Source organism: Ooceraea biroi, chromosome 9 (genome assembly GCF_003672135.1).
Source record: "Ooceraea biroi isolate clonal line C1 chromosome 9, Obir_v5.4, whole genome shotgun sequence".
Taxonomy (NCBI): Eukaryota; Metazoa; Arthropoda; class Insecta; order Hymenoptera; family Formicidae; genus Ooceraea; species Ooceraea biroi.
Genome location: NC_039514.1, coordinates 7,452,762 through 7,480,696, shown reverse-complemented (window position 1 = coordinate 7,480,696; position 27,935 = coordinate 7,452,762). Strand labels below are relative to the sequence as shown.

Genomic DNA, 27,935 nt, shown 5'->3' with positions numbered 1-27,935 from the left:
CTGAAAATAGACACGTACGTACGTCACACATTCTAGACGAGGTTAAATTGTTTGTAGTTACGTGAAAAAGGACACGTGTCTCGCATCCAGGACTGATGATTTGATCCGAATGACTATATCGGTGTCCCGCTTTTTAGACCAGAATAGAACTTCCAGCTTCCTTTTTATTGCCTGTGACGTCACTTAAAAATATCCTGCAGCATAATACTCGAGAAAACAATTGCACAAACAGTTTCATCTCAATTTCTGAATTAAGGCGATCCTGGAGTCGTCTGTATTACCGGCGGAATCGGTGATTTTCCTGCATTTTTCAAGAAATATATCTTTTTATTGAATTCACAGAATGAAAAATCCTTTTCCACGATGAAAGTACACACAATAATGTAGTGTGGAAAATAGGACTTAACTTTCCAAATGGAAAAAAAAGATAAAAATTGTGATTTTTTTTTCATTTGGAAAGTTAAGTCCTATTTTTCACACTACATTATTGTGTGTACTTTCATCGTGGAAAAGGATTTTTCATTCTGTGAATTCAATAAAAAGATATATTTCTTGAAAAATGCAGGAAAATCACCGATTTCGCCGGTAATACAGACGCCGCGACGGAGTGCACAGGCCACTCCAGGATCACCTTAAAATTGGAAAAATATTAGGCAGCACGAAGTTAATTACTCGCGCGGACAAATGGGTAATTGCGTGTGCTCGAAGTGTTAAAATATAAAATAACATTTCAGGAAATTACAATGTAAATCATTATCTTCCTCTTTTATTTAGCGTTTTATTTTTTATTCTTTCAATACGCGGAACTCCTAATATCGCCGGAAGTTTAAACCAGGTCCGTTTGAGAGGTAACGGCAAGCAGGTACCTGGCCCGACCTAAAGAGGACCTCAAGAAGAGTGTCACGGGTGCCACGTAACGGCGAACGGAATTACCGACTGTGCACGTGCGGAGCATGGTTTCTTACGTCTCTTCACGAAAGATGGGGCCCCGTCTTCGATGCGCGTAAAGTCACTAGATAGATAAAGTACCGCAATCGTCCGCCATTTTAATTCCAACTACACGGTGTTTTCATCACAATTATGTTCTCTTCACATCTATCACAATATGTAACCTTCCTCAATGGAGATACAGCGCAACGCTGCTTCGTAGAATTGCACTTAGTGTGTTGATAAGTTGCACGTTTGCACTAAATACACTTCCAACGCCATTTTTATTCCACGTATTTTACCACGGATTGCGGTACTTTATCAATCTAGTGACTTTAGATGCGCGAGTCTGCCCAGTCATTCGGTGCGTGAGATAATGATCAACATGGCAAGTGTTTCAGGAAATATGAAAAATCGATATTTAACGAATATAGAAAATATTTTATTAAGTTTTTCATCGCACGATGTGCTTCTACTGTAACACGTCTTTTGTACTGCAGCATTGCGATTTATATTTCGTAGTAAGCGAGCAATCGATACACGCATACATTAAAGTTTAATAAGATCCGTAGGGTATCGTTAACGTAAAAAGCGCAGCGTTAAGTATATATAACTTTTATTCATAAACGTTAAATATAATACGCATATTTATATCAATTAATCGCGTGCGTCTCGTTAACAGAATTCGAGGGGCGCGCATGCGCGGCCGAGCGCGCCCGAGCGGCGCCGAACGGCTCGCCGCGGCGGAGGCCGTCGTGACAACAGGAAATATGGCGCCGCAGCTTAATCGGGCGCGAGGCTGAGTCGCGCCGCGTAAACAACGTGTACGCTCTACCTCGCTGCGCGCGAGACGCAATAACCTGCGCACGAGAAACGTTGAGCACGCCCGCGAGCATCCGTGAGAGATCCCGGCCGCGACCCGCAGGCCCCGGCAGAGCGGAATCGCGAAGCGGCGACACCGAGCGAGGAGGGCTGGCTCGAGAGCGCGAGACGCGTCTCGCGCTCCGCAACGCGTGACAGCACACGATGTGCAGTGTTTCGTGACGAAGAGAGAATCGCCCGGCCGCCGCGGCCGACCCGGGATCCACCCTCGGTCGGACAGCATCGTCGCACACCACCCCCGCTAATCGCCGGCGCCCCCCGCCGCCTGCCGTGCCGTCGCCGTTCCCGCTGTCACCGCCGCCCCTCTCGGAGGGGCAGACGCAGGTAAGTCTCTGCGGATCGTTCTGTTGCTACTTGCTCGCTAGTCGCGACCCAGCTCGCTCTCCTCTCGACCCCCCCCCCCCGCCGCCGCCGCTCGCCGTGCCATCAATCGCGCGATATCGAGCGCGACTTGCTTCTTGGGTGCTTCGCACCGTTCAATCGACCTGGCAACTGCGTCGCGCCGGCTTCTGGAGCACGTCATCCTCGGGAGTTTCTCGGGCGCACGTCCGAGTCTTTTTTCCCTCTCCCGAGGATGACGGAGTCGGCGTGAGTCTTTCTTGTCGAGGAGCAGCTTTTGGGATCGCGGTCGTCACCTCGTGAAAGCGATGATCGTCATCGTATTCGTTCACCGGAGTAGTCTAGACTCGCTTTGTCGGCCGATTAAATCGGTCATTCTCGCGGAGGCGTCCGGTTACCGCGATGCCGCGACTCGCTCGCTCTCTCTCGGAAGATTTCGATCGGTTTCAGCCGATTCTCTCGCGCAGAGGATGGATCCCCATGAATCTCGTTTCAATCCAGTGAGATATATAGGAGCGAGGGAGTCGGTCTGCGTCGATCGCTGTGAACGCGACCCTCCAGCGGCCAAAGAGGCCGCTCTTTCTGTAAAAGAGAAGGGAAAATCGATGGGTGATCTGCGAGATGGATTTCGGGAACGACCTCGAGAGCGAAACCGAAATCCTCGGAAATCGCCGAAAGAAGGCAGGCAGAAATAATTTAATTTTAATTTATTCAATGAACGGGAAATTACCCTCTAGTGTCAAAAAAGATCATAAGCAGGATAACAATGAACGTAAATAATCAAATAAGCAATACAATAATCCAAATCGCAAACTCCAGAACCGAAAAGTTCAAAATCGAGTGAAAGCAGGATAAAGAAAAAAAGGCATTATGCCAACCACATATTCCGATTAAAGTCGTTAAAAAAGACAAATAAATTCCATTGCACACAAGGAATAAAAATACAGCCTAATAAAATTAATTAAACGCATGTAACTTAAACTTAATAAACGCAATAATAGAGGGGAGGGAGCGTAGTGTGCGTAGAGAAGGAAACAGAGATAGAGAGAAAGGGGGGGGGGGAAGAGAGAACACGTGTGCACACACGTGTGTGCGCGCAGGCTGGATACGGATTCGTCGTCGTGATAAATAGGTCAGACTCTCCCCAACATCAGGGTCATTGGCCCAGGATCCAGGGCCCGTCGATAAAACAGAACGTTAATTGCCTCGAATTCATTATATATACGCGAGCAACAAACGCGCCGACGATAGAGGTCACTACCGCGATACGTCTTTCGATTCTATCTTTCTTTTTTCTCCCCAGGATCCTCTCGATTCCGGCCCCTTGCTATCCGTTTCACCGCTTATCGCCGGCCAGCGTTCGTTATCAGGTCTCCCTCGGTGATGTCTTGGCACGTTGTCGCCTCTTTCGTTTCTCCTTGCTTCTTGTTCACGCTCCGGGCGAAAACAGTATGCATCATGATCTTTTTATAAGACTAGCACACGGGCGCGCGCTACGCGCGCTATAAGTAAAATAAAAAAAAATAAAAATAATATAATAAATAAAATTGTCAATATAACCGCACTGACAGCCACTGTGACATTCTGACATTCGCAACGCGAAGTTCAGGCCACACGAAGTTCGAACCAATCAGCGTCGCGGAAAAGAGGCCTCGATATTCGATAAAAAAGAACTTCACGAAGTTAACACGCCTTTTTTAGAATAGGATCATGCCTGGATTAAGATAACGCCGCAGATATATCGAAAGAAACGGCGCGGCGTTCAGATCGCAGCGTCTGTTTTTTACGCCGGCGAGAGAGCAACGTCTATAATTTATTAATATTTTGCGTTTGTTTATTGCAATGCTATTCTGCGGCAGCAGTTTTATACCGCGAGGAACAATGAATGAAATTATGCATTGATTAGCTCGCATGTTTTATTAATGAGGCAGCTTTGCATAGCTATATCGAAGATCAATATTTGCTAGCGAAATATTGGAGCGAATCTTTCTTTTCCTCTCTCTCTCTCTCTCTCTGCAGAATCTCTGCAGAATATCATAATCTAATTTATAACTATGCGTGCCACGCAATTTTATATCGCCTCGCTGATGTTGTTCATCCACGTTAATCGTCAAAGTCCGCACTTATGTGTAGATGTGTGCGGGCCGTTGAACCGTCCCGTCGGAGCAACGTTGTTAAATTTATCAGAATTAGCTAAGCGCGGTCGTAATACACAAACACGTCGGTGTATATTTAAACGGCGATTCTCGACGGTCGTGAGGAGGCGAAACCAAGGCACCGACCTTGAACCCCAAACTAAATTCGACGTTAGCACACCGATTAACGGGCATCGCGAATTCTCTGCACGGTCTCAAGGTTGGGTCCACTAAACCGGGCGTAAAATCCGAGGAGGCGGTCAAAGTTTCGATTACCGCGAGTCAACGCTCAGCGCAAAAGATGCGCTCGGTCTCGTCAATTTTATTACATCACTTTAAATAATCGATCAACTCGAGAACGATGCAGACTTACGTTCCGCGCGGGCCGAGCTGAGGAAACGCGCATTTCATTGTAGCGTAACATAGTCACGACTACTGGAAGTTAATTGCTATACAATTGAAACGTATTTGCCACGTCGTGCACCTAGATTCCGCGGTACTTCTTTTAACGGAATTGTTTGCCCCCAATAAAGTTCCGCACTGTTATATCCCTTTCTATAAGACAGCCCGCGTAATAATTTAGGAGGCATGACGGGCGTAGGTATTTCCGTTTCAAGAGTGTACGTGTGCGATCGATCACTCTTTCGGTAAAGCGTGCGAGGTGTCACATGGTGTTAACTTCATCGAGTACTCGAGCTGTACGTAGTAAATTCACGCAACTCGGCCGTGCGCGTAAGTGCCTGAACGAGAACTCGAAGTTCGCGAGCTGAAACGGCGTAGTCGCGTATCTTGAAGTGTTCACCAAGGACGACGACGACGATCGTGGCGCGCGCGAAAACTATAGCAAAGTCCGTACACTGGACGAGCAATCGCATACCGTGAGGAAAAACAAGCAATCGTGCGCACAAACCGAGCAATTGACGTTTACCATCGCGGAAAAATCGAGCTGGAGGAAGCTCGGCGTCGCGATTGAGGAGGCGTATAAAATCCAGCCGAAGGAAACCGTTGAAAGAATCGCGCCTGGAACCTCGAAAGGGTTGAACCCGACCCTGTGATTAACGGCCGGATGTATCATTGCGTGCCCCAAATTTCTGTCATGCGATTTCCACTCAGCTCGCAGCAACCGATCGTCGATCCGATAAAACTCCGCGAACGAGCCGAGCCCGAACTCGAAAATCGCGTTTTTTGCTGGTACCTCTGTTACCCCTGGACGATGGGCTCGTTACGATCGCACCCTCGTACCCCGCCGACCAACCGTCGCGTCGTGCCGGGTCGACCAACTGTACCTGCGGAACTCGTTACATGACTGCCTTCCTCTAGGAAGTTAACCGGCAAGATAGACTTGTCATCTCTCTTGAATGCACTCTCCTGAATTCGAACCGGCCGATTAATGGACCTAAGTTACTCGAAACGTTGGAAATGAGGAGAGCTTAATGGAAGCGCGATCTCGATGCCAGACGTGCCCCCATTAAGTCGGATTGAAAGAAAATGAAGTACTCATTTCACTACACTTTTCATATAGTAATTTTGTTTATTTAACGCGGATAATGGAATAAAATAATTATTTTGTAACGTTCGAAACGATTTATTAAAAGTAATAGAGGAGAATCCCCTATTATGAGATATGCTCCTAATATGAGATAATGGGGTTTCTGCTAAACTATTGAGCACCATCTGTTAGTTCCACCATGAACTTATTACTCTTGGTGTAAAATGTATTTAGTGAAAAATTCATTGTTCGTTATTGCGTTTAACTTTTGCAAGAAAAGGTTTGTGAAATTGTGAACATGTCAAAGTAACTTGAGGTAGGTCTTTAAACCTTGTTTATTACATAATAAAGAAATGGTTGGCAATAAATTCAGTATGCAATGATAGAGTAGAATCGTAGTAACAGGAAAATACACGATTTGTTGAATTGCTTAATTGTAGAGGTTAGATTTCATGATCGCGGAACCGCTAGGCGTGTGGCTCGTATAATGAGATATTCAGGGTACTCTTAATATGAGATAATTATTGCTCGAATATGAAGATTATGTAGTGTAATAAAAAGAAAGAAAATACTACTTAAGGTTAAAGAAAAGTTAATACGAATTTATATTACGAAATTTTGTATTTAATTTTTATAGAATCTGACTATAGAGGTTAGAGAAACGAGGAAGCGTCGACAGTGGAATCGTGAAGATTTGGCGAAGGCTGTGGCAGCAGTATTTTTATAAAACTATCTAATAAAGTTTTTTACTTGCAATACTGATGTATTTTGCACTTTTAACACCGATTTCTCAAGGTATCTTATATTAGGAGCACACTTTCTCGATCCTGCGTAAAGCTCTTTTTTCAAATTTTTTTAATTTTCAGAAAAAATAATATTTAAATTAGATTTTTCATTTGACCAACCTAAAGCTTATTAAATTCTCTTCAAGATAACGTATTAAATTTTTAAATTCTGCCTATAGATTTCCTTACATTCGGCAAAATCGATATGGTATCTCATAATCGGGGACTTTCCTCTATAACATAAAATATGTAAAAATATAGGCTGAGGAATGCAATGAATCTTTAGTGAGCATAGTTTCTATTTGGACATCTTATCTCGGATTTTCGGTTGACGTGGATTTTCCTGGGTGCGTGAAGTTAGCTTCGACATCAGAATTCCATAGCTCTGATTAGAGTTCCAGCTTTCTTGTGAAGTATTCGAGAGTTCTCTATCGTTTAAAAATACAATTCCAGCGATTAACATCATCATAGTTGCATTTGAAAAATGGCATGCTAATTTCATACTCGATTTCAAGATCGAATAGCTTTGAATAGCGTATACGCTTCTTTCTAAAGTACTCTAGAGTTCCTGATGAATGAGAAACACTTTCGATAATCGGATAAATAAATAAATAGATAAATAGAAAAAGAGACAAATTACTTTTAAGAGTTCCAGCAGTTCTGAATAGCGTTTCGAGAGTTTTGAATTATTCTTACGAAGCGATACGACCAACAGTTCGAAAGATATTCGACGTTGAAAATGTATTATACATTTGACCTTTTCTTTCTGTTTTTTTATGTCAGGGGCTCAAAAACTATGCACTTTTATAAATGCATTCCGCTCAAGGCTAGCAAGTGTAATCTTCTTTGGAAATCGCGCGGTCTATCGTGTGGTGATAAGCGTTTACATTGTAGTTTAAAATTATTACGGTACGTTCGCGATCTACAAGCGATACGCAAGAAAACGTACGCATATAATCGAGTACTTCGGGCAGGATGCATCAACGATTGCAGGAACGCAGTCGGCAGCTCTTCGCGGAGAACCGATGAAATTGGCAAAGACAGTGCTGACGGCGTCGCATCATCATCATCGATCAGCAGTTGATGACAGCAGCTGTGCGTTATCACACGTAGAGGTGCGATCTAATAATCGTCGCCACGTGATAATAGTATTCTCCGCGGAAACAATGGCTCGCACTTCCGCATCCGAGTCCGCAAACCGCGCGCGATCTCGATTCTCGGACGAGGACCGACATTTGTCGTTCTCGTCGAAGGATCGCTTTAATCCGAATCCGTCCATTTCCGAGTGGCATTTAATCCGTTTGCGGCTACAACGGCGGCCTACGAGCTCACTAATAATCGCGCCGATCGTAAATCATCCGCTAATCGCAGATCATTCCGGAGTCTTCTGCTTCGCGCGAATTCATCGTTGCGTTTCGCCGTGACTATTTGCTCGAATGGTGCGAAGACTGAAACTCTTTCGAGCGTTGTGTCCGCAAGGGAGATTGAATAAAGATCGCCATAATAATAAAGCCGAATCGGACCTAAGCGTGTATCAATTCGACAGATTTGATTACTCCGAAATGTCGCGAAAATTTAATTTGTGACACTACGGTTTTCTTTTGTACAGTGAGTCGTGCAACCTTCTAGACTCACGTCCTATTTGCGCACTGACGTTTCGATTCCGCGAGGTCTTCGGATTCCTTCGGCATGCATAATCGCATCATCGGCGCGCTCGCCGCGCAATCCAAACGGGTTTTCCACGACAGAAATAAAGTACTCGACTTGTCGCAATAACGAGCAGAGTAACGTATTAATAGCAGCAATGTTTTATTCAGCTGTGTGACAAATAGCGCGATTCCCCGTTGTCGATGCAGTACAGTATGCAAAAACATCTGATGACTTCGCGGCGCGGTTTGTCACCTGCACGATTCCGGTAGGATGTACGCGATAAAAAAAAAAACAAGAAAAAAATAGAAGGAATCTACATTGTGCGATATCAAGCGTGTGCAAAGAGGTATTTCGCTTTCGCGTCAACTCCACCATGGCAAACACGGGTTATTATCGAAACAGTAAATTTAGCGATACGACCGTTACGCTGTATATCAGAGCAGAACGCGCCTGTAAACACTATTCTTCCGTTCTGACCCAGATAGTCGGCTCGGTCCGGCCGTATTTATAGGTGGAATCTGGCCCTTTCGATTCGATCAGATCCGAGCGGATAGCGCGGAGGAGACTCGGCTCGGATGACACGTCGCACAGTGGGCTAAACTCGAAAAAAGCTGGCCAAAAGTAATAACTCGAAAACATGACGTTTTAGAAAAAAATGTTCCAAATAAAAGTTATAGGGTTTTAAATCAGGTATTAGATAATAATACTAGTATCACCTTGAATAGCGTTGCCAAGGTCACGCAAAGGTCACCTTGAATTTTTTAAGTGGGAACCTCCAGTTTTCATTAGATATTTTTGTAGCTTACCTCAAGAGCTTTTCAGAACACTATAACAAAGTATTAATCCGTTAAATACTTCGAAGTTATGAAGCTTGAAAGTTACAGTCGCTACCGCGCCGCGTCGTACGTTTCGCGGCATTAAAAAATTTCACGGTGATCTGTACGTGATCTTGACAACACTATCAAGGTCATACTAGTATTGCTATGTAATGCTTCACTTAAACACCTACAACTTTCATTTCAAACATTTTTTACCAAAACGCCAAATTTTCGAGTTATTACAATATGAAAATTAAAATGAAACATCCTGTATATAACGCAAAGGTGTGCGTTGGTGTGCACAATTCAAACGGAAATACTTAGTTTGAATCCTACACAAAATGATAAAACAAGAATCCCAAACAGCCTTTTACAACTATTTAAAAAAAATGATATTGAACTTTACTTCTTTCTTATATTTTAAGAAACCAAAAACTTTGATTAACACAAATTGATGAACAAACATTTTTAATGGTTATAACTGTTTGGGAAAAGAGTTTCAATTCTATTTATAGAGTAAAAAGCAAAATTACTTGCATCCGCATACAAGAATGTAAGCTATAGCTTATACTCATTCATAATTCGTTTTTCGGAACATTAACGCGTTGTTGCCTCCTATTAATTGTTGATTAATGGGAAGGAAATTTTTCCTACGAAACTCCATTCACATTTTTGAAAATACTGATATCCATGAATCAAAAAAGGTCGAAATGCACAGATTTCCAAGAGTTGAAAAAATTCGACTTTTGGCCAGCTTTTTTCGATTCTAGCCCACTGTGCGTCGCTTGGAATTTCAATAACGAGTCTCACGACCGGTTAAGACAACTTTCCTAGCGAGTAATCGCGCAGCGCTCTGGCGATTTCACTCGTAACATACTTCGGCCAATAATCCCTTTCGCGAAATCATTCCATCCGAATTCTTTAAACTGAAAATTACACGATGCTCCGTGAATTATTTGAAAAGACGAAGTCGTGCGCTCCTTTTGAGTATCGTACTGCTCACGTTTGATAATAAGTTTCTGTTTGATTCGCACGAGCGTATAGCCTGAACCCTCGCCTGCATATTTCCCCATTGCACCCTTGCAAACGCGTCGAAAACTATCGTGCTCAACGAAAAAGAGAACAATGGGTTTCTCGAGGCGCCATCAATCGAATGCGAAATTCAGCCCACCGTGATTCCGCGATCGGAAATTTCCGCAAGCAGGCAGAACGCGTTCGATCACAAGTCAGCCAGAAGAAATGGGACGTCGTTCGTCATATGCTCGCGCGGGAAACTATATGCGTGTGTTTTTCCCGCTGGTTAAACGTCGCTCGTCGAACAAAGGAAAGAATCACTTTTGATCCGGCCTGATCGGCACGCTAGATCGACCGTGACATTTTAGATTCGCCGGACGAAAACAGACGGTGGACGAATCATCGCGGAATCATTCCGCGCGATGATTCGTCGTGCCACGCGCTCTGCTCCTTTGGCGTTTATTTAAAACGTCCGCCCGTGCACGTGCGTGCAACAATGTTCGCCGACAGTTAATTACCGTCGTCGGTGGCATCGGATAGTCTTGCATTTCTAATGCAATCTCGATCTGGCTGCGAACGTCGCACATAAATTTCCCTGCACGCGGGCTATCGCCGGCGAGCCTATCTCGGCGACATTGCAATACATCACGTTCTAAACGCAAGCCATTTTTTGTCGAACTGTCCACTCGGCCGTCCACCGCGTGTCCATTTTCACTCGCGCGAGTCCAATTTCCGCGGCTGCGTTTGCGATTTTCGGTTTCCGGCGACTCGGCATTTGTATGTTTGTATTCAACATTGTTGCGAGCGGTGAGGGTTCTTTTTCTGTGGCGCGTTTGTATTATATTTTCTGCGGTATATTATCCTGAGAAGTTGTCGACTTTTCTCTGGTGCAATTCTTAAACGATGTCAGCAAGAAAGTATTAGGGGGTTGCATTAATTCGTGCCGTTTTTTTATTTGAAATATTTAATATTTTCATAATATGTTACATTCGGACATCAATCAAAGTAATTGCCATTGCTTTCGACTACTTTTTGCCATCTTTCTGGTAAAAGCTGGATCCCTCGTCGAAAGAAGGACCTTTCTTTTGAGGCGATCCAATCATCGACCCATTGTCGGAGTTCCTCGAGGTTGGCGAAATGCGTGTCTTCCAAAGCGTGTTGCATGGAGCGGAACAGGTGAAAATCGGAAGGAGCAAGATCAGGGGAATACGCTGGGTGCGGGAGAACTTCCCATTCCAGGTCCATCAGTGTTTCTTTAACCGTTCTTGCCACGTGCGGTCTAGCGTTGTCACGTTGGAGGATCACTTTCCGTCTATTACTGGCTATTGACGGCCTTTTTTGCATCAATTCGTCGTGCAATCGCTCCAGTTGGCGTTGATAAAGTGTGGCGTTAACCGCTTCACTGGGATTCAGAAGCTCATGATACACTACGCCTTCCATATCCCACCAAATGCATAGCATTATCTTCTTTCCGTGAATATTGCGCTTTGGTGTCGATGTTGAAGGGTGACCGGGGTCTACCCATGATTTCCTCCGTTCCGGATTTTCGTAGTAGATCCACTTTTCGTCCCCAGTCACGATACGCCACAAAAAGCTCTTCTTCCTATGTTTAGCAAGCAAGGAAATGCAAATGTTCAAGCAATTCAACTTTGAGCTTTCTGACAATTGATGAGGCACCCATTTTCCTTCCTTGTGGATTTTTCCTAGGGCATGTAGACGCCTCGAAACGGTCGATTTGTCGACTCCGAGGGCTACTGACAATTCTTTGAGCGTCTGTGCCGGATTTTCATCCAATAATTCCTGCAGTTCCTCGTCGTCAAATTTTTTCGGCTGTCCTGAGCGTTTCTTGTCTTGAACTTCAATATCACCTTCTTTGAAACATTGCATCCATTTTCTACACGTTCTTTCCGAAGGAGTAGCTTCGCTATAAGTGTCCAGAAGCAATTGATAAACTGCAACTGCACTTTTCTTCAAGTCAAAATAATGAAGAAGCACATGTCGGAAAAACACTTTATCGCGTTCCATATTCGCTTCACTCTTTATCACCTTTTCCTGTACACAGAAACGACCTTTGTTGACTGGATATTGTTTACAAATGACGATATATATAACCTCTAAAACCTAATGGTTACGGCATGAACTAAAGCAACATCCGCAATTATCTGTTCCCAGCGGCACGAATTAATGCAATCTCCTAATATATTAATTGCACGAAGAAATCTAGCTTGCGACATTCAGCGAGATTCTCTCGCGGATTTGCTGGGATTGACGATTGACGTAGAATACGTTCTCCAACATTTACGCGAATCCATTTCTCGCGCTTTCTCACTAAATGTCCCCTTAATTGAACGGTACGGTAATCTCGTTTGTCGCAGATTTAGGGAGGTGTCCGGCAAAGTTGATTAAACATTAGGAGAGAAATTTCTCCGACGTTCTGCGGAAGGAGAGTAGGAAAGGGTCGAGAACAGAATGTTAGAACGATAGTATTCTATATTCTATTAGGGGTGTGATTTAGTTTTGAGGGTTTTTTTTGCTCAAAAACGCATGTATTTAAATATGATAATGAATGAATACCTTAATCAAAATATTTTCCTTCGTTTTCTATAACTTTTTCCCATCTTTCTGGCAAGAGATGGATTCCACCACGATAAAATCACTCTTCTTTTCAGTTGATCCATTCGTCGACGAATTTTCGCACTTCTTCCAAATTATGAAAGTGTGTATCCTCTAAAGCGTGTTGCAACAAATAATAATCGCACGGAGCAATGTCCGGAGAATACGCGGGGTGCGGTAAGACTTGCCATTCAAGCTCTAACAGTGTTTGTTTCACTGATAACGCAACGTCAGGTCGAGCGTCATCACGAAGAAGAATCACTTTCCGTCGTTTACTCGCAATTGGTGGTCGTTTTTGGTCCAATGCTTGCTTCAACTTGTACGATTGGTGTCGATAACGATCAGCCGTGACAGTCTCGTGCGGATTTAACAGCTCATAGTACACTATCCCACCAAATACAGAGCATTACTTTTGAACCGTCAATATTGCGTCTCGGAGTGGATGTTGATGGTTCGCCTGGATCCACCCATGATTTTCTGCGTTTCGGATTATCAAAATAGATCCACTTTTCATCCCCAGTAACGATCCGAGACAAAAGACTCTTCTTTTTTGCCTGGCGGTCAACGAAATGCAAATGTTCAACCGGTTCGCAATGGCACTTTCCGATAATTCATGTCGAACCCATTTCCCTTCTTTCTGAATTTTTCCCATTTCATGTAAATGTTTCGTAACTGTTGCACGATCAACATTTAATGCTCTGGCAAGTTCTGAAGTGGATTCTGTTGGATTTTCGTGCAATAATGCTTGGAAATCTGCATTTTCAAGCTTTCTTGGTTGTCCCGAGCGTTCTTTGTCCTTCACATCAGTATCACCACTTTTAAAGCGTCTAAACCAGTATTCACACGTCTTAGTTGATGGGGCAGAATCACCATAAGTTTCCACAAGAATTCTCTAACCCTCAGCCGCAGTTTTCTTTTGATTAAAAAACAAAAGCAACGCATGTCGAAAACGCTGTTTCGGAAGTTGCATTTTTACGATGATATAAACAGGACTGTTATTGCATCTATTGCTATAATGCTACTAAATGTGATGGATAATGTCAAGACTGTAAGAAACAACAGTTATCGGAAAGAGCTATTGGAACAAACTGACACTACAGCCATCTGTTGCAAAACCCTCAAAACTAAATCACACTCCTAATACTTTATTCAAGATTTCTCTTTGTTTCACACTAAAAAAACAAACAAGATCGCGTGCTCCGAGCACCCGGTACATCGAATGCATGATTACATATTATTAGATTTGCGCGTTCACGTGCCCGTGACTTTTACAAATGGGCAACTTCGAACACCGAGTAGCAATTCCACATGTCAGGCCAGCGATAATTAACGATCGCAACGAATGTTGAATCACGGGGATGCGCGGGCATTTCGGAATCAGGATTCATGATATCAGGCAGTTTCTTGCGAAGTCTGCGTTGCGAGTCCATCCGGATTGCGCAACGGGAAGGCCATTAGTCTTCATTAAAGAAGCGCGGGATCGCGCGGCGGATCCTCGCCGCGCGTTTACGCGGACCGCGCATAAATCCATCGCTCGCTAGGAATGTCGCAACGGCGAGCGCTGTTTTTCCAACACATTGCATATCCGTTGGTACCATTGTCGCATTATATTTAACATGCGGCGACCACGATAATTTCCTGCATCGTCACGCGATGCTACAGCTCTATTCTATTACAACGTTACGATCGCGCGTTAATCGAACCAATCACGCGCAAGTAATGCGCTGACGTTTCGTCCGTTGAAATTTATCGTCTCGTCGTTCCGATGAGGAAGTTCCGACTCGAAATCCCTGAATGTCTCTCGCGGTAATGCGCCGATTTTAATCACCCATCGATCGTCGCATCTCCTCGTCGTCGTCGTCATTAGCTGCTCGATTATCGTCACTTCCGCTTTAAGATCGCCGGTTAATCTGAAAGTTCCGCGACGAGGACCTTTATTAAACATCGTCCGATAACCGCAGATTCTCTCCTGACTATTTAACGTTTCCCTCGCGAACTTTCCGCGTCGGTCTCCGATAAAGCGCGCGGCGCATCATTCATATATTATGAAGCATCCTGGCGTCATCGGCAACTTCCAAAGTAGCTGGTACATAGTTAATTGGTACAAGAATTAGTAGAAGAATGTTCGTCGCTTAAACTGGGTCACGCGACTGACGTCCGTCTCCACGGCTGACCGGGTGACGACGATTATTCTTAGCACCCTCCGGGTGCGAGGGGTACAACAGAGAGAGAGAGGATCGTTGAAGATCGCAGGGGTGCATTGTTGACATCACCCGGCATTCCCGCATTGTACACGTGAATGAACGTCGTTCGCTCGAGAGAGAAGTTCAAGGCTGCCGATCCGATCCTTCGCGATGTTCGTTGCCGATCGATCAGCCTCTCTTTCTCCGTGCGAGTGACGTTGTTACCCGCTGCTCTTTTCTCTTTGCTGAAATCCGCAAAGTAAATTGCGATGACGCCCTGCGAGACATTTCTGCGAGTCGGACATCGTCGGACGTGCATGTGCGCGTCCGACGTCCCTTCCCTCCGCTTCCTCGACGTGTCAAATCGCATCCCGCGTCTCTCCGCTGAAATCTGCAAAACGACCAACCCGACGATCCTCCCTTGCTGCTGAGGACGCACCTGCCGCAGGTGCGCCTCTCCTGTCGACGAGATGTCGCGGGGCAATGGCCCTTGCCGAATGCCGAGGTGATCCCGGCGACTAGGCGAATCACGATAATCGAGGACTCACGCGCGTTTATAATTGCGCAACAGACGTGGAATATTACATTTATATACAAACGTAGCGGCATTAAATCGCTACACAGTCGGCGTAATTTGCATAAGTAGGTTCGATTATCTAGTACTTTTTCTAGTATCCACTTTTTACGCGCGCGGAGACGGAGACAGCGAGCTTGCTATTTCAAAGACGTAACGTCATCGTGGAATTGCGTATAATTGCGCGATCGAGCAGGAAAGTACCTCGACGATCAATTTTATGATCTTCGCGATGGTATTCCGAAAGAGAAAACGCAAAACCAAGGCGATCTCGCGGTCCAGGTCGCACGTGATGTAACGCACGCTAGAATACGCCTTGCTGCAAATTACATAAACAATATGTATGCTACACGTGCAGCATACATAGTTAGACGTTATCGTAGGCGCTATCGGTAGGTAAATCGTGTTCCGCTCGCGGTTACTCGCGCGAGCGCCGCGTTATGCAGTCGCGTCGCGCGCGTATCTTATCGTGCGAGGCGAAATAAGTGCAGTTTGCAACAGTCGGAGTCGCGTCCTCGACGGAAAAGTCGAGCCCGCGGAAGAAATCGCGCTTATCGCGTAAAAAACGGGTAACGCTAACTGCGCAGCGGTGCTTGCGCCAATGATATTTGCGCGAAAGCGCGCGCGCGAGAGAGAGAAAACGCGCGCGTCATCGTCCGCGTTCCGCTCCGGACCGCTCCCGCCGGGACAGTTCGCGAAGGTCGTGGCTCGCGCGACACGATCGCTTTTTCCAATTTTTTCATGACGACTGTTTACACCGGATATGCTCGATCAGAGATCCGGCTGCGACCGATCGCGCGATTTTGCGCAACCGCTACGACTTCCGTCGTTCGTCAGCCGCTTCGGTATATTATCCGCCGGCGTGCTCGCGCTGCTAATAATAACTCGGTGCTGACCTCACGTAATTTTCCGAGATTACGGAAGTCTGAATTGTACATGTCTCTATTTCGCCTGCCCTCCGGTGTATTCTTCAAAGCGCGAGCGATTATACTCGCCCATCCGGTTTTGGTGCTTCGACCAACAGCGCCGACCGGCCGGCCCTTCCTCCGTTATTTGAAGACTCTCAAAGATCTCCTTCGTTTCCTTCTTTATTTCCTTGTTGCGGCACGTAAAGTATATATTTTTAGACGTCGGAACACAAAAATTGTTTATAACTGTCGCTAAATTAAACGCCGAGCTGCTATCCGCACGAAAAATATCCCCTGCGAAGCGATATCCGTGTGTACCGCCTTACGTCGGACACCTCTATCGGAAGATCAAAGTTGCTAATTTTAAAATTGTTAATTGATACTGGTATTTAAAGGTGTGTTAATATCCCTTTTCCAGGTAAAGCCTCCGACATCCTTCTCTCTTTTTTTTTTACGCCGATAGAACGATGCAAAGCAACGATACTTCTCCCGATATCGTAACCTTAACACGTGAACTTTTGCTTATCTTTTAGCGCTCCGTTTAATTCGCGGGCATGTGCGCAACGGCACGTAGAAAGGATTTGCAAGTATTTAGTGTCGGCGGAATCGGTCGCATGTGAGCAAATGCATGCCCGCATATGTGTATTTTATTAAAACGTTACCCGCTCGCCGACGCGCGCATATCAATGCACATCGTGCGAACAAACACACGGGACTGCAAAGCAAACAGTTCGAAATATTTCGAACCTTTATAAAAACGCCGAAGAAACGTGGGATGCGCCGCGGTTATTACGAAGATTACGATATCGCGGAGAATGATATTCGATCTCTCGTAGCCTCGCATGTGCGGCTGGATATTTTATTTCAAGCAATTATTGCATTTTCTGTCAACTTCTGAACAAATCAAATTCCTTTCCTTTTTTTGTCCCTAAGAAAAGGAATTTATCGAGCACATGGTGAACGTTTTCGTAAGCGTCCGTAAGCGCAAAGAGAAATAAGAGATAATTCAAGTGCATTAATTAAGCGCTATCGCGTTGTTATTCTTTCCTCTCTCTCTCTTGACGAATATTTGTCGCGGAATAATCGCTTGTTTGAAGAAACAGTATCGTGCGCGGTGTAACAAAATGAACTTATTATGCAACGCGTCATCTGCGTTAACAAATCGCTAGTATCATTCACATTACAAGCTCGCGTCCAATAAGCTCGCCTAGTCCGGCGTGATATGAAGATGCACGACACCCGTATCTACCGTGGCCAGCTACATTAGGTCATCGCATGAGCTGGATAACATTACGGATTGTTATTGCAGCGTTAACGTTACACACGACTAGCCGATAAAGTTGCCCCGATTATTCGCGACGTGTCCTGCAAATCCGCGTCCTGTTAATCTCGGCGTAGGAAGACTCTAGTTTCGATCGCGTCGATCTTAGGTAATCATTAAATCAATACGATATAAATATCGATTAAAAATTGAAAACTGCGGCTAATTTATTACCTGACACGGTTGAGTCGATTCTCGTTGCGATTTATTGCGAAAAAATTGCCGTCGCTTTAATACTCGTTGAATAAAAATGATTATTGCATTAAGTATGCGAGGCGGCACGGACGACGCGCGGCAATTTGATCTCAAAATTAATCTCACGCGCCTGGCCACACGTGCCAGGTTTGTTTAATTCACTCGCTTAGACCTTTTATCGACGTGCCATGAGATCGCTCATGTACTTCCCGATAGACCTCTCGTTATTCGTGGGTGGCCGTTGAACCCGATACAGGTTCTACGAACCGACGTTCTATGTCTACGAAGCATTCAAGTGCTTCGGAGCACAGAGGCATATATTAAACGCAAAATGCGTGCGCCGGCCATTCATATGGAAGTGTCCGCACGCTCGTCCGGTAAATAACGTGCAGATGAACGCAATAATATAATGCAAACGTGTCCCGACGTGACGTGGAACGATATTGTTTCACGGTGTACACGTCGTGCCACGTAAAACGACGTTTCCCGTTTCGATATCGAGAGTATCGATGAATCGCGGCGGGCGGTCTTATCGTGTGTGCATAAAAAAGATTGCAACAATACGGATATGCAGCGGGGAGATTATCTTGGAGATTCGCGCATATCGCGGAGTATTGTGTTCTGTGACCAGCCAAGCCACGTGTTCCCTCGTTCCACGGGCAAGGTACTTTGACTCCTATTTTCCCTCGGTCTCCTCCTCGCCATTATACCGCGGCCTGATGCTTGAGCGTGTATCCCGAAGATATCTGCCGAGATCTCTTTGCGAATTCGCGTGATTACGTCTCGAAGGAAAATAATCCGTCCGCTCGCTTGAGCTCGTCTCGAAGAGATTTCGGAGGATTAGGAAGTTCATTATTAAGTTCCGCTGTAAATGTCGATATCGCCGCGAATTGTTTGGTAATTTTGATTATTCGTTTCCACTTTGTTCGAGATGCATCATCACTCATATAGGTATCCGTAGCAGCGAATGTTGGAAATATTCAGCTGACATTTAATTGAAACTGATAGCATGAATTAATTCTCTCGCGAAGGAATTACAAATTTTCTAGTGGCTACATCCTATTCCGGATTTAAATAGCGTGATACCGCCATGTTAAATCTGAAGTACCTACACCGTTAAAAATTGTGCGTCCATATGTTAAAATTTTCTTGTGTTGCCATGTTTTGATTACTACTTCAATGTAAAATTAACATACAACTGATATGTTATTATTTTTATAACAATTTTATATGTTACATTAATGTTAACTTCATAACTTAACATTTTGTGTATGTCTCTTAGAAATGGAATATTATTTGAAATGCTTTTAACACAATAATTTTAAACAATCAACATGTCACAAAGTCAGTTTAACATTCTAAAAGAAGTTAAAGTAAATCTTCAAATAATCATGAACTTTGACATATAAAATAATCAAATTTACTAAAATTAAATGTTTCTATCAAAAATAATTTAAGTTGAAATAATTACTATCATGTGTTAATATAACATAAAAAGTAAATGTTCATATTGTATGAACGAAAATGTTCTATCAACTTTTCTGATGAGTCATTGTAACTTCTCTTCCATGTAGTTTTCAATTACTTTGTATGTTATTTTTACATCACACTTAAAGTTACAATAACAAAAACAAATGTAAAATATTGTGTTAATTACTTAACATTTCTAGTTTGTCAAGAAGTAACATATGACGAATGAGTTACTTTAACTTAAACTTTAGAGTGGACTTTCTGGGACATGCAAAAAATGTTAAAATTAACATTTTATTTTTTACTGTGTACCAGTGCTTCAGATAACGAACGGCATCTGGGTGAAAAACGTAGGTTGAGGGTAATAGACGACGAATACGATGGCGAGGCCAAATTGGTCCGCGCGCGCGAGCATCCTTAAGCGTCATCGAATCGAAGGGAGACAGAAAAATCGAGAAAAAGAGAAGAAAAAGTCGGCGGGTGGTCGCGCGTGTGCAGCGAGACGAACGCGAGTGTCGAACATCCCCCGACCGGAAAAACAACGTCCGGTACCTGAACGCGAGATCATCCCCCGCGTGCACCTGCGTCCTACGCACCCTGCCTCCTCGTGGAGCATTCCGTCTAACATTTAGTCGTTGTCGTCATCGTACGTGGGTTCACGACTCGTCAACCCTCCCCTCCGCGACAACCCCCGAAAATCAGTCGGCCGGGATGAACAAAAGAAGTCTGGCGTCTAGACGGGTGGATATTATTGACGTCGGCCGACGACAAGGGAGAGTTTCGTTATTGTCTACACCCTTTCTCTTCTTCTTTCTCGGCTGGTTGATATTTGCATTTCTGTCGCGAGATTCGACGGCTTTAATTAGCGCTCTTCTGAAACGTTCGTTTCGCTCATTTCTGTCGGTGCGCCGCGACAAGCAATGCGACACAGGAGATGTAAATTCGTATTTGTTTTTTTACATTGCACGAGTGATATGTAGATTTGCATTTTATGGAGTAGCATAAGCGATGCAGCGAGTGCACGACGAGTAGACGAGCGAATAATCACTGATTTTATTGCCTTTGCGATTGCATAAAATATTATAATCGTATTCCAAGAATCACGCGAACGAACATCGTATCGCGAGTTATTGCAACGTTGCAAATTGAAGCAATAGTTATGCGTTCTCTAACAGGAATCATCATTTATTTCGTATTCCTTTCTCTTCGAAATTTTATAAATACGTGAATTTAAAATAAAAAGAAGATAGAGAAACGTACGGATACAAATGCAAAATAGAACAAAACATGCGCAAACAGGCGAAACAACACACGTGATGGAATTGTACAGAAAACCGTAGGTTTGTCGCAAAAGGAACAAATGGATGATTTACGGTATTTGAAATCGATTTAAACGTCACGTTAAACGAACAGGTCAGCCGCATGCCACGCGTAGTTGAGATTTTAAATATTTGGAATTGAAAGTGCATTGTACGTGCTGTATTACCTCTCTGGCCGTCTTATCAGCGTCGTCGCATACTGCGTGTGCAGCGGAACTTACGCGATGATAGTGACGCGATGTCAATGACCTGGCATGTCAACGAGGAGTCTTACCTGATGCTATTTTCCACATGCAGCCGGACTCTTGGCTGTCATTTGACTCGCAAGAAATGCTCGGAAAAACTACTGGAAAAGATAACATCGAGAATCGAATGAACTCGTAAATCTCCGGCTGATTACATTATGCTCGTGAATATAATGTAACGCGACGTCTCGCGCGTAATTGCGTTACGCGAAACGTCGTGAAACCATTCGGTTTTCTTGAGAATCTTTGCTCGAGGAAAAGTAGCAGCTAACGTCCCGCTTCGAATACTGTTTGATTAGAAATGTTTGATTAATCTTCAACTGTCAAGTTGAAGTGAAAAGCTTTTTAAAAAATTAAATGTCAGATATGCGGTGTGACTAATTTTATTTTGAGTTTTTCGTTATTAGAGGAATAATGAAATTATCTTGAGCAGTTTGCTGCATTTTAAAGCTCAGGAAATTATTATTTTTTATTCAAGACATTATTAATTTTCATTATTATTTCTCACTTTGAGACTTTGCACGCGACGATAATGCATGAAATGAAAACTTTCCTGATATTAAAACGCAGTGGCAACAAAGGATGCCCCGGGATAATTTTGTTATCTCGCTTCTTAGTTAATTAACAATACGGCTGTAACGTTTTATGGCGTCCTTATTCTCATGCAAATACAAACACACACACAAATTAAATTTTATTTTACGCAAGAGAAAATGTTTCAGTTGGAAATAATTGTCAACCCTCTCAAGACAACGAAGAAAAATAATGTTAATCCTCTGGCAAATGTTGAAAAACTTTAATCAAGCGGAAAAGTAATCTTGAAACTTGCTGACATCATTTATAAAAGATGGTTACTTTTAATTCTAATTACGAAGGCCACTCTATGCTATCGTGTATTATCCCAAGAGAAATTTTCACGCGCAATTCCAGATATTCTCTCTATCTTTCGAACGTACTTTCCATATACTTGCACATTCCTCAAGTTAACATTTAGATTTCCTTGAGGAATACGGTTTAACATTCACGCAAAGGCTCGCCTTCAAGTCGAAACTTGGAAATCCTTGAGTATCAAAACATTTCAAGGTAGAAGTTACTGAATCTTCGCGGGACGATACGACAAAGTTTCTCCATCCGAATCACCGGAGCATTCACGCAGGGATGCTCGCTGGAATCACGTATGCACTAATCTACGATCGCACGAGAGATGATGTGACGACGAGAGTAGCGTGACTACGTGCGATGACAAACGCCACCCTTAATCCCGGAGAACGCGATGATCGTCCACGAAAAGCGACATTATCCGCAAAACGTGCACGATCGTCCCGCGTTTCGCGACGTGTTTTATCCACAGTCTGAATTCCGTGTTGCGATTCCAGGCTGGTTCGCCATTCGGGCTGGAATCTCGGTCGACCGGGCGGCCGACGCGACGTATTGCCCACCGCAAAATCGCACACTGCGAATCCGCGTACTCTCGGGGCCTTGCACGCGACGAAGCGCGACCAGCCGTGGGTAAATTCCAGCTGTCGCGTAACTTTTAGCGACCACGAATCCATAAAGTTCGCTCCTTGCGAACGAGAGATTGCTCAAGGCGAGAGTCGTAATTCGGATCTGGCGAATTTTCAAGCCCGGACGCTCCTTTGTCCCGATCATTTATTTTGATGGTAAAACAAAACCGGGTTTCTCAATCTGTTAAAATAGACGGCGAATCGAAGAGCAATTCGCGAGCGTGCAGCAATCTGTGTTTCTACATTTACAAGATCTTGCCGGTGCAATGTGTTTGGCATGATGTCTAACGCTTCGTCGCAACCTTCGCGAAGATCTTGCTTCCTGCAAGATGAGAAGGGAGATTGAATTTATACGACTAACAGATTAACTTGTCTTCGATAACTCGATCTCTGCGAAACGTAATTACTCGCCGAGAGAGAGAGGGAGAGATTGAGTTATTACGCTTCGCGCGTACACTTGCACAATCTTATCAATAATCCGTCGGCTTTATTATTAATGAAACGTCCTTTTCATGTGCAGGAAAGCTCCGAAAAATGAATGATGGCATGGACGAAGATGAATCTGGCGCGTCCTCCTCGGGCACCCTCGGACCTGAAATCATTCCATAGTGAGTACAAATTTATAAAATTCTATTGGGTCGACCGGAAAGTCGGTGCGGATATTTTTAGCAAAATTTTAACGCAAAACTTTGTATTAATTCTTAATTCTTTATTCTCCGGCCAACCCAATAAATAAATGTGTAGCAATATCTGCATTACCATTACGTAACGACGTGCGATTGACGAAAATCGCGCGTCCATCGTTAACTTTTTCTTAAATGCATACATAGGAATACATAAATGACTTATCGTATGGCTTACTTTATTTTTATGTGGGACAGATAAGACTTGTTCTCATTATTTTTATTCACCGCTTGCGACCAAAATAACATTTATGCAATATGTAATTTAGACAGATAAGACTTGTTCTCATTATTTTTATTCACCGCTTGCGACCAAAATAACATTTATGCAATATGTAATTTAATTTGCTTGATGCTCTGCTGCACTATGCTTGTTTGTTAAATTCGAAACACGAGAAGAGAAGAGACTCGATAAAATTAACATGATTGATCATGCATTATCCAAAGGGCGGAGGTCAAGTTGTATCTGCGACTATTTAAGTATATTATATAAATTGGAATTCATCAGCATTTTGTCAGACAGAGACGTGCATTAATTGTTTCGATATGGAGCGTTTTCGAATATAAACAACTTTAGTTTAAAAGCACACGAAACGAGCTACTTGCAAGACAAAGTTGCGCTGGTAGTAGCAGTTTGCTATTAATTCAATCATAGTTTCTTACGAATGTAACCCTCGAGCGATCGCTGCTCTTCGTGCTCGGTTAATTAATCAGCCGTAAGTGCGGCGCACTTCCATCTAATCGAAACTAGAAGCTCACTCTTCCTTTCTCCCTCGCATCGAATGTTACGGCACAACTGAGCAAAAGGGTTCCGTTTGCCGAGTTGCAGTACATCGTCGTGTAAAACTTGCATATATTAGCTCCTCGTTCGCTAAGAGCTTCAGGCGAGTTTTCCTCGGCGAAAAATTGCATCTTGTTTCCTCGTTATGTCTCGTTACTCACTTTCTTCTTCCTCCGAATCATTTCTTTGCGAATCCTTTCGGGAACATCGCGAATTACAAAGTCGGATGTTCGAATTATTTTATCATGGATGTGGACACATTTTCTAGAGACGTGAAAAATCATATTTCAACTTTGTTCGTTTATTAACAGTATTTGATATCATTTAATATTGGCAGTTACTATTGCGATTCAGGAAATTAATTCTGATGCGGCCATTTATTTGGCTTTGAAATTCACAGGATATTCATCTCGACATTCATGAAATGACTGAGTACAAAAATTGGATTCATATTGCTTCCACATAACACAATCTGACGATTACATGACGATACGAAAATTTCAATAACGTTTATTTAATATCTGTGTTAATATTCACCGCAGTCGCAACTTCATCAATCCTTCATCAATTCCTCGAAAACGCAAATTCTTTAATTGTCTACCCAAAATGATTATTCATGAGATTTACAATTGAATTAAATAGACAAACAAAGCGCACGATAAATAGTTTTACATAACGTATTATAACGCCGATACCTTTATTTTAACGCGATTTGCGCATATAAAATTGTACGATACATCAGAATCGCAGGCCGTATCTTATTTGCAGACAGACATAAGAGAGTAAGCTCGATACCTCACGAGCGGTCTTCGACAACACCGCGCGACACGACAATCAGAGGGTTAATCGAATATTTGCTTTGGGCGATAAGGAGAGAAGAGCGAAATCGGCCGATGCCATAGGAAGATACAGAATCGTTATAACTGACGGTGACGACGACGACGACAATGAGGCACGGGCACATGAAATATCACGCGGCGCAAAACTCCCGCTGGATGTTACACTCGCAACCTTGCGCTTGTATGGTTTTACCTCGATTATCCGATTATTCGCGTGCACCGCGGCGGGTATTTTTTTGCGCTTCGTTTGAATCGCGGGAAACGGTCGATTAACAAAACGAAAGAGGGAGGAAAAAAATTGCGGATATCGGATTGTCACATTGGCCGGATCGGCTGTCGGGGAAATTCAATGCCTCGCCAGGGCGTGCGTACGACTTTTCGCGGTAAAAATCATTATTATCGGTGTCCTTCGGCCACGGGATATTTAACAAACTGCGCAACCCGTTTTCCATACGGCCGGCCTTCGCATAGTTATCCCGTGATGTAACCGCGTTGATTTACAATGTTGCCCGTAAAGAAAGCCCAGCGTATCTTTTAGTGCTTCGTTCTCGCGATTTAGACATCGCAAGAGTCGTAAGAAAACTCGCAACAGCTCGTTATCCGGAAGGCTTCGCCGTCGAAAACAAATTCTGCCAACAATAAATCAGGCTTCCTCTTTACGATATAGATCGTAAAAGATGAAATCCTATCTGCGCCGTGATGTCGTTAAATGGATTATATATTAATTATTAGACTGCGCAGCTCATGCGATACGAGTCAAGGAGAAAGAAGGATGTAAAATAGCGCATTCGTGTTTTTCTTGCTTACAAAGATTAGATTTAATTAAATTCATTCCATGAATTTAATTAAACGGATAAATATTTATATCTCGAATTTTACAAATATTTCTATGTGATATGAATACAAATTTCTCATATATTTTGAATAACTACTTCCTGCAAATCCATGCGACTCTATAAATAATGGAGAAAACTTTTCTTTACAACTCAACACAATTAATTTCTAATTAAATAATTCAATCACAAAGATGATTGTCGTTACAAGAATATTACTGCAAATTTTTCTCCATTTCAAACACGCGTTCAAGAGAATCTGCTTTTCCATTGCGATCTGAAAATCGCATTGCGCGCATAAAAAACGCGCAACGTGCTCGTACATACGCGCTCCGAAATTTCCACGTTATCACGAACCGGCCGGTGTGAGCGCGGCCTAATAATGGTATCGTTATCACACCAGGCGCTCCCAGTACGGATAGCTGACGCGCCAGGAGCAGTCGCGAGGGGTCGAGAAGCAACGATTGGTCGTCTCTCGGCGAGAGGGTGATCGGTCGTTGGGAGTGGAGGGGTAGTGCTCGTCCAGCAGTTCGCATCCGACTGCCGGTGAGTCGTGTTCCTCCACTGCGTGCTCTTCTCTGTTCCTCGCGCACGCTCACGATCATCTTGGCCCCCCTCGCTTCTCGCTTGATATCCGGCCCCCGGGTTCGCTGCTGACTCCGAGATTCTCGCTTCTGGACCGCGTGATCATTCGCGCCAGTCAGTTGACAGTCTGGAAGCTGCTCTTGTAGGTGGACGCGTGATGGATCTGATCGTGGTCGCGGCCTCGTCCGGTTGTACTCAGTTCCAGGTGTAAAAACGCTGCTCCCATGTTGTGCGTGAGTGCATGCTTGTAGGTGAATCCAACAAGCAGAACGACAACGGTGCTGATAATATCTGTCTGCTCTTAAAAGAGGTTTCTGTGCTGCTCGTCCGCGCTGATCGACGAGCGCGTGCAAAGGCGGTCGCAGCAACGACCGGCTGATGACCTGACCCGGTCGCCTATCGACTGCCGGGTCACCGCATTCGGAATTAAGCCGCTCCGGAGTTACATTCAGTGTACTTACGGGATACTGTGTCAAGGTCTTGGACAGAGACGACGAGCCTCATGACGATCTCTTTCTCCTGCAACAGTCTTGCCAAGAGAAAGAGGGAGAGGGAGAAGTCATCGTGATCAGACTCGTAGCTCCGCAATCGCGCGCCCTCCGAGATCTCTCGCCAATCTGGCACGCAGTGTCAAGGTCCGTGTCAACTTCCGGCGAGGGAACTGCGGCGCGAAACGAGCGCCGGGATCGCAGCGTGCGCCGAACTGTCAGACTCGACGAGCTCGTGGGAGCAGGTGCACGAAGCAGGAAACGCGTTTGATCTTGATTCACTTCCCGAAAGTACTTCATGCAGGAAACAATCTTCGTGAAGTGATACCGTGTTATTGTCAACCACGACGCGATACATCATGATCGTACTACGTGTTCTCGCGGAATGGAAGATTCAACATTGATGTTCTTCATGAACCAGTCGATGCTCCGGAAGCTCGATGACTCTTAATGTACCTTGCGAAGCCCTCATATATATATATATATAGGACCGACTTGATCATCATCGAGAAAGCTATCAACTGCAATTAGTCACTGGCGATCCGGCAGATTTTTAATTAACTCGACCGGTCACAAAGACAAAGAGAGACGAGGGCGGGAGCATTATTGGAGCACTGACGACGCGTCGTCGTTGGCGGTCGCGTCCCCGGACAACGCTGATGCTCCCCGACATGCCGAGTCGACATCAGGACACTCGCCGCAAGCTACCGTCATCGTTATTTATTGAGTGACTGTAAAAGCTAGGAGAGATAAAAGAGACAAATAAAGATACATCGAGCTGTTGATAGTTGTTGGTGGTGCGTGAAAATCGCGAAGCAACGTTGGTGGATTCAAGGATTTCCTGGAGAGGAAACAATCGCGATCCTTGCCAGCGCGATGGCGAACAAAGTCGGGCAGCGAACATATCTGCTGAAGCGTACTCCACGAGTGGACGAATGAGAGAGAGCTCTCCACGAGAGAAACATATGCATCCAAGCGCATCGTCAAGGTACGACATGTGGCAGCAACAGCAGCAGCAGACGTGCTTTTGGGGCCTGTCCTCGCAGTATCCTCAACAACGAATCGTTCATCCGGGGATCATCGGCACGGATAACCGCGTGCATCAGCCGCCGCAGCTTCAGCATCATCAGCAACATCATCGCGCTGCCATAATGAGTCTCCCGCCAAGGTCAGCCTCGTTATCTTGCTTTATCGTAGGATGAGGTCGCGGGGGGGTGCATCAAGGTGAACGGATACGCGATGTGGCGATCGCGGACCTGCAACTCGCGTGAATTAAATCCGAGTTTAATCCCGAATTGACCCTGGATAACCGTGATATCGGTCACGGCAGAGATGTCTCTCCTCATCGTCCGGT

The 27,935-nt window shown here is 44.3% G+C and overlaps 1 protein-coding gene across 2 annotated transcripts in view; it reads left to right on the top strand.

The window, feature by feature from the left end:
• The first annotated feature begins 1,694 nt into the window (after positions 1 to 1,694).
• The window catches only part of LOC105279025, a 78,451-nt gene continuing 52,210 nt past the window's right edge, over positions 1,695 to 27,935 (top strand). The window contains exons 1-2 of one of the 2 annotated variants that reach the window (XM_011338552.3): positions 1,695 to 2,133; positions 22,893 to 22,980. In XM_011338552.3, the coding sequence (XP_011336854.1) occupies positions 22,907 to 22,980 (74 nt within the window). In that variant the 5' untranslated portion in view covers positions 1,695 to 2,133; positions 22,893 to 22,906. Of the gene's footprint in view, positions 2,134 to 22,892; positions 22,981 to 23,082; positions 27,750 to 27,935 lie in introns of those variants that run through there. The other variant, XM_011338551.3, reaches the window with a different exon arrangement.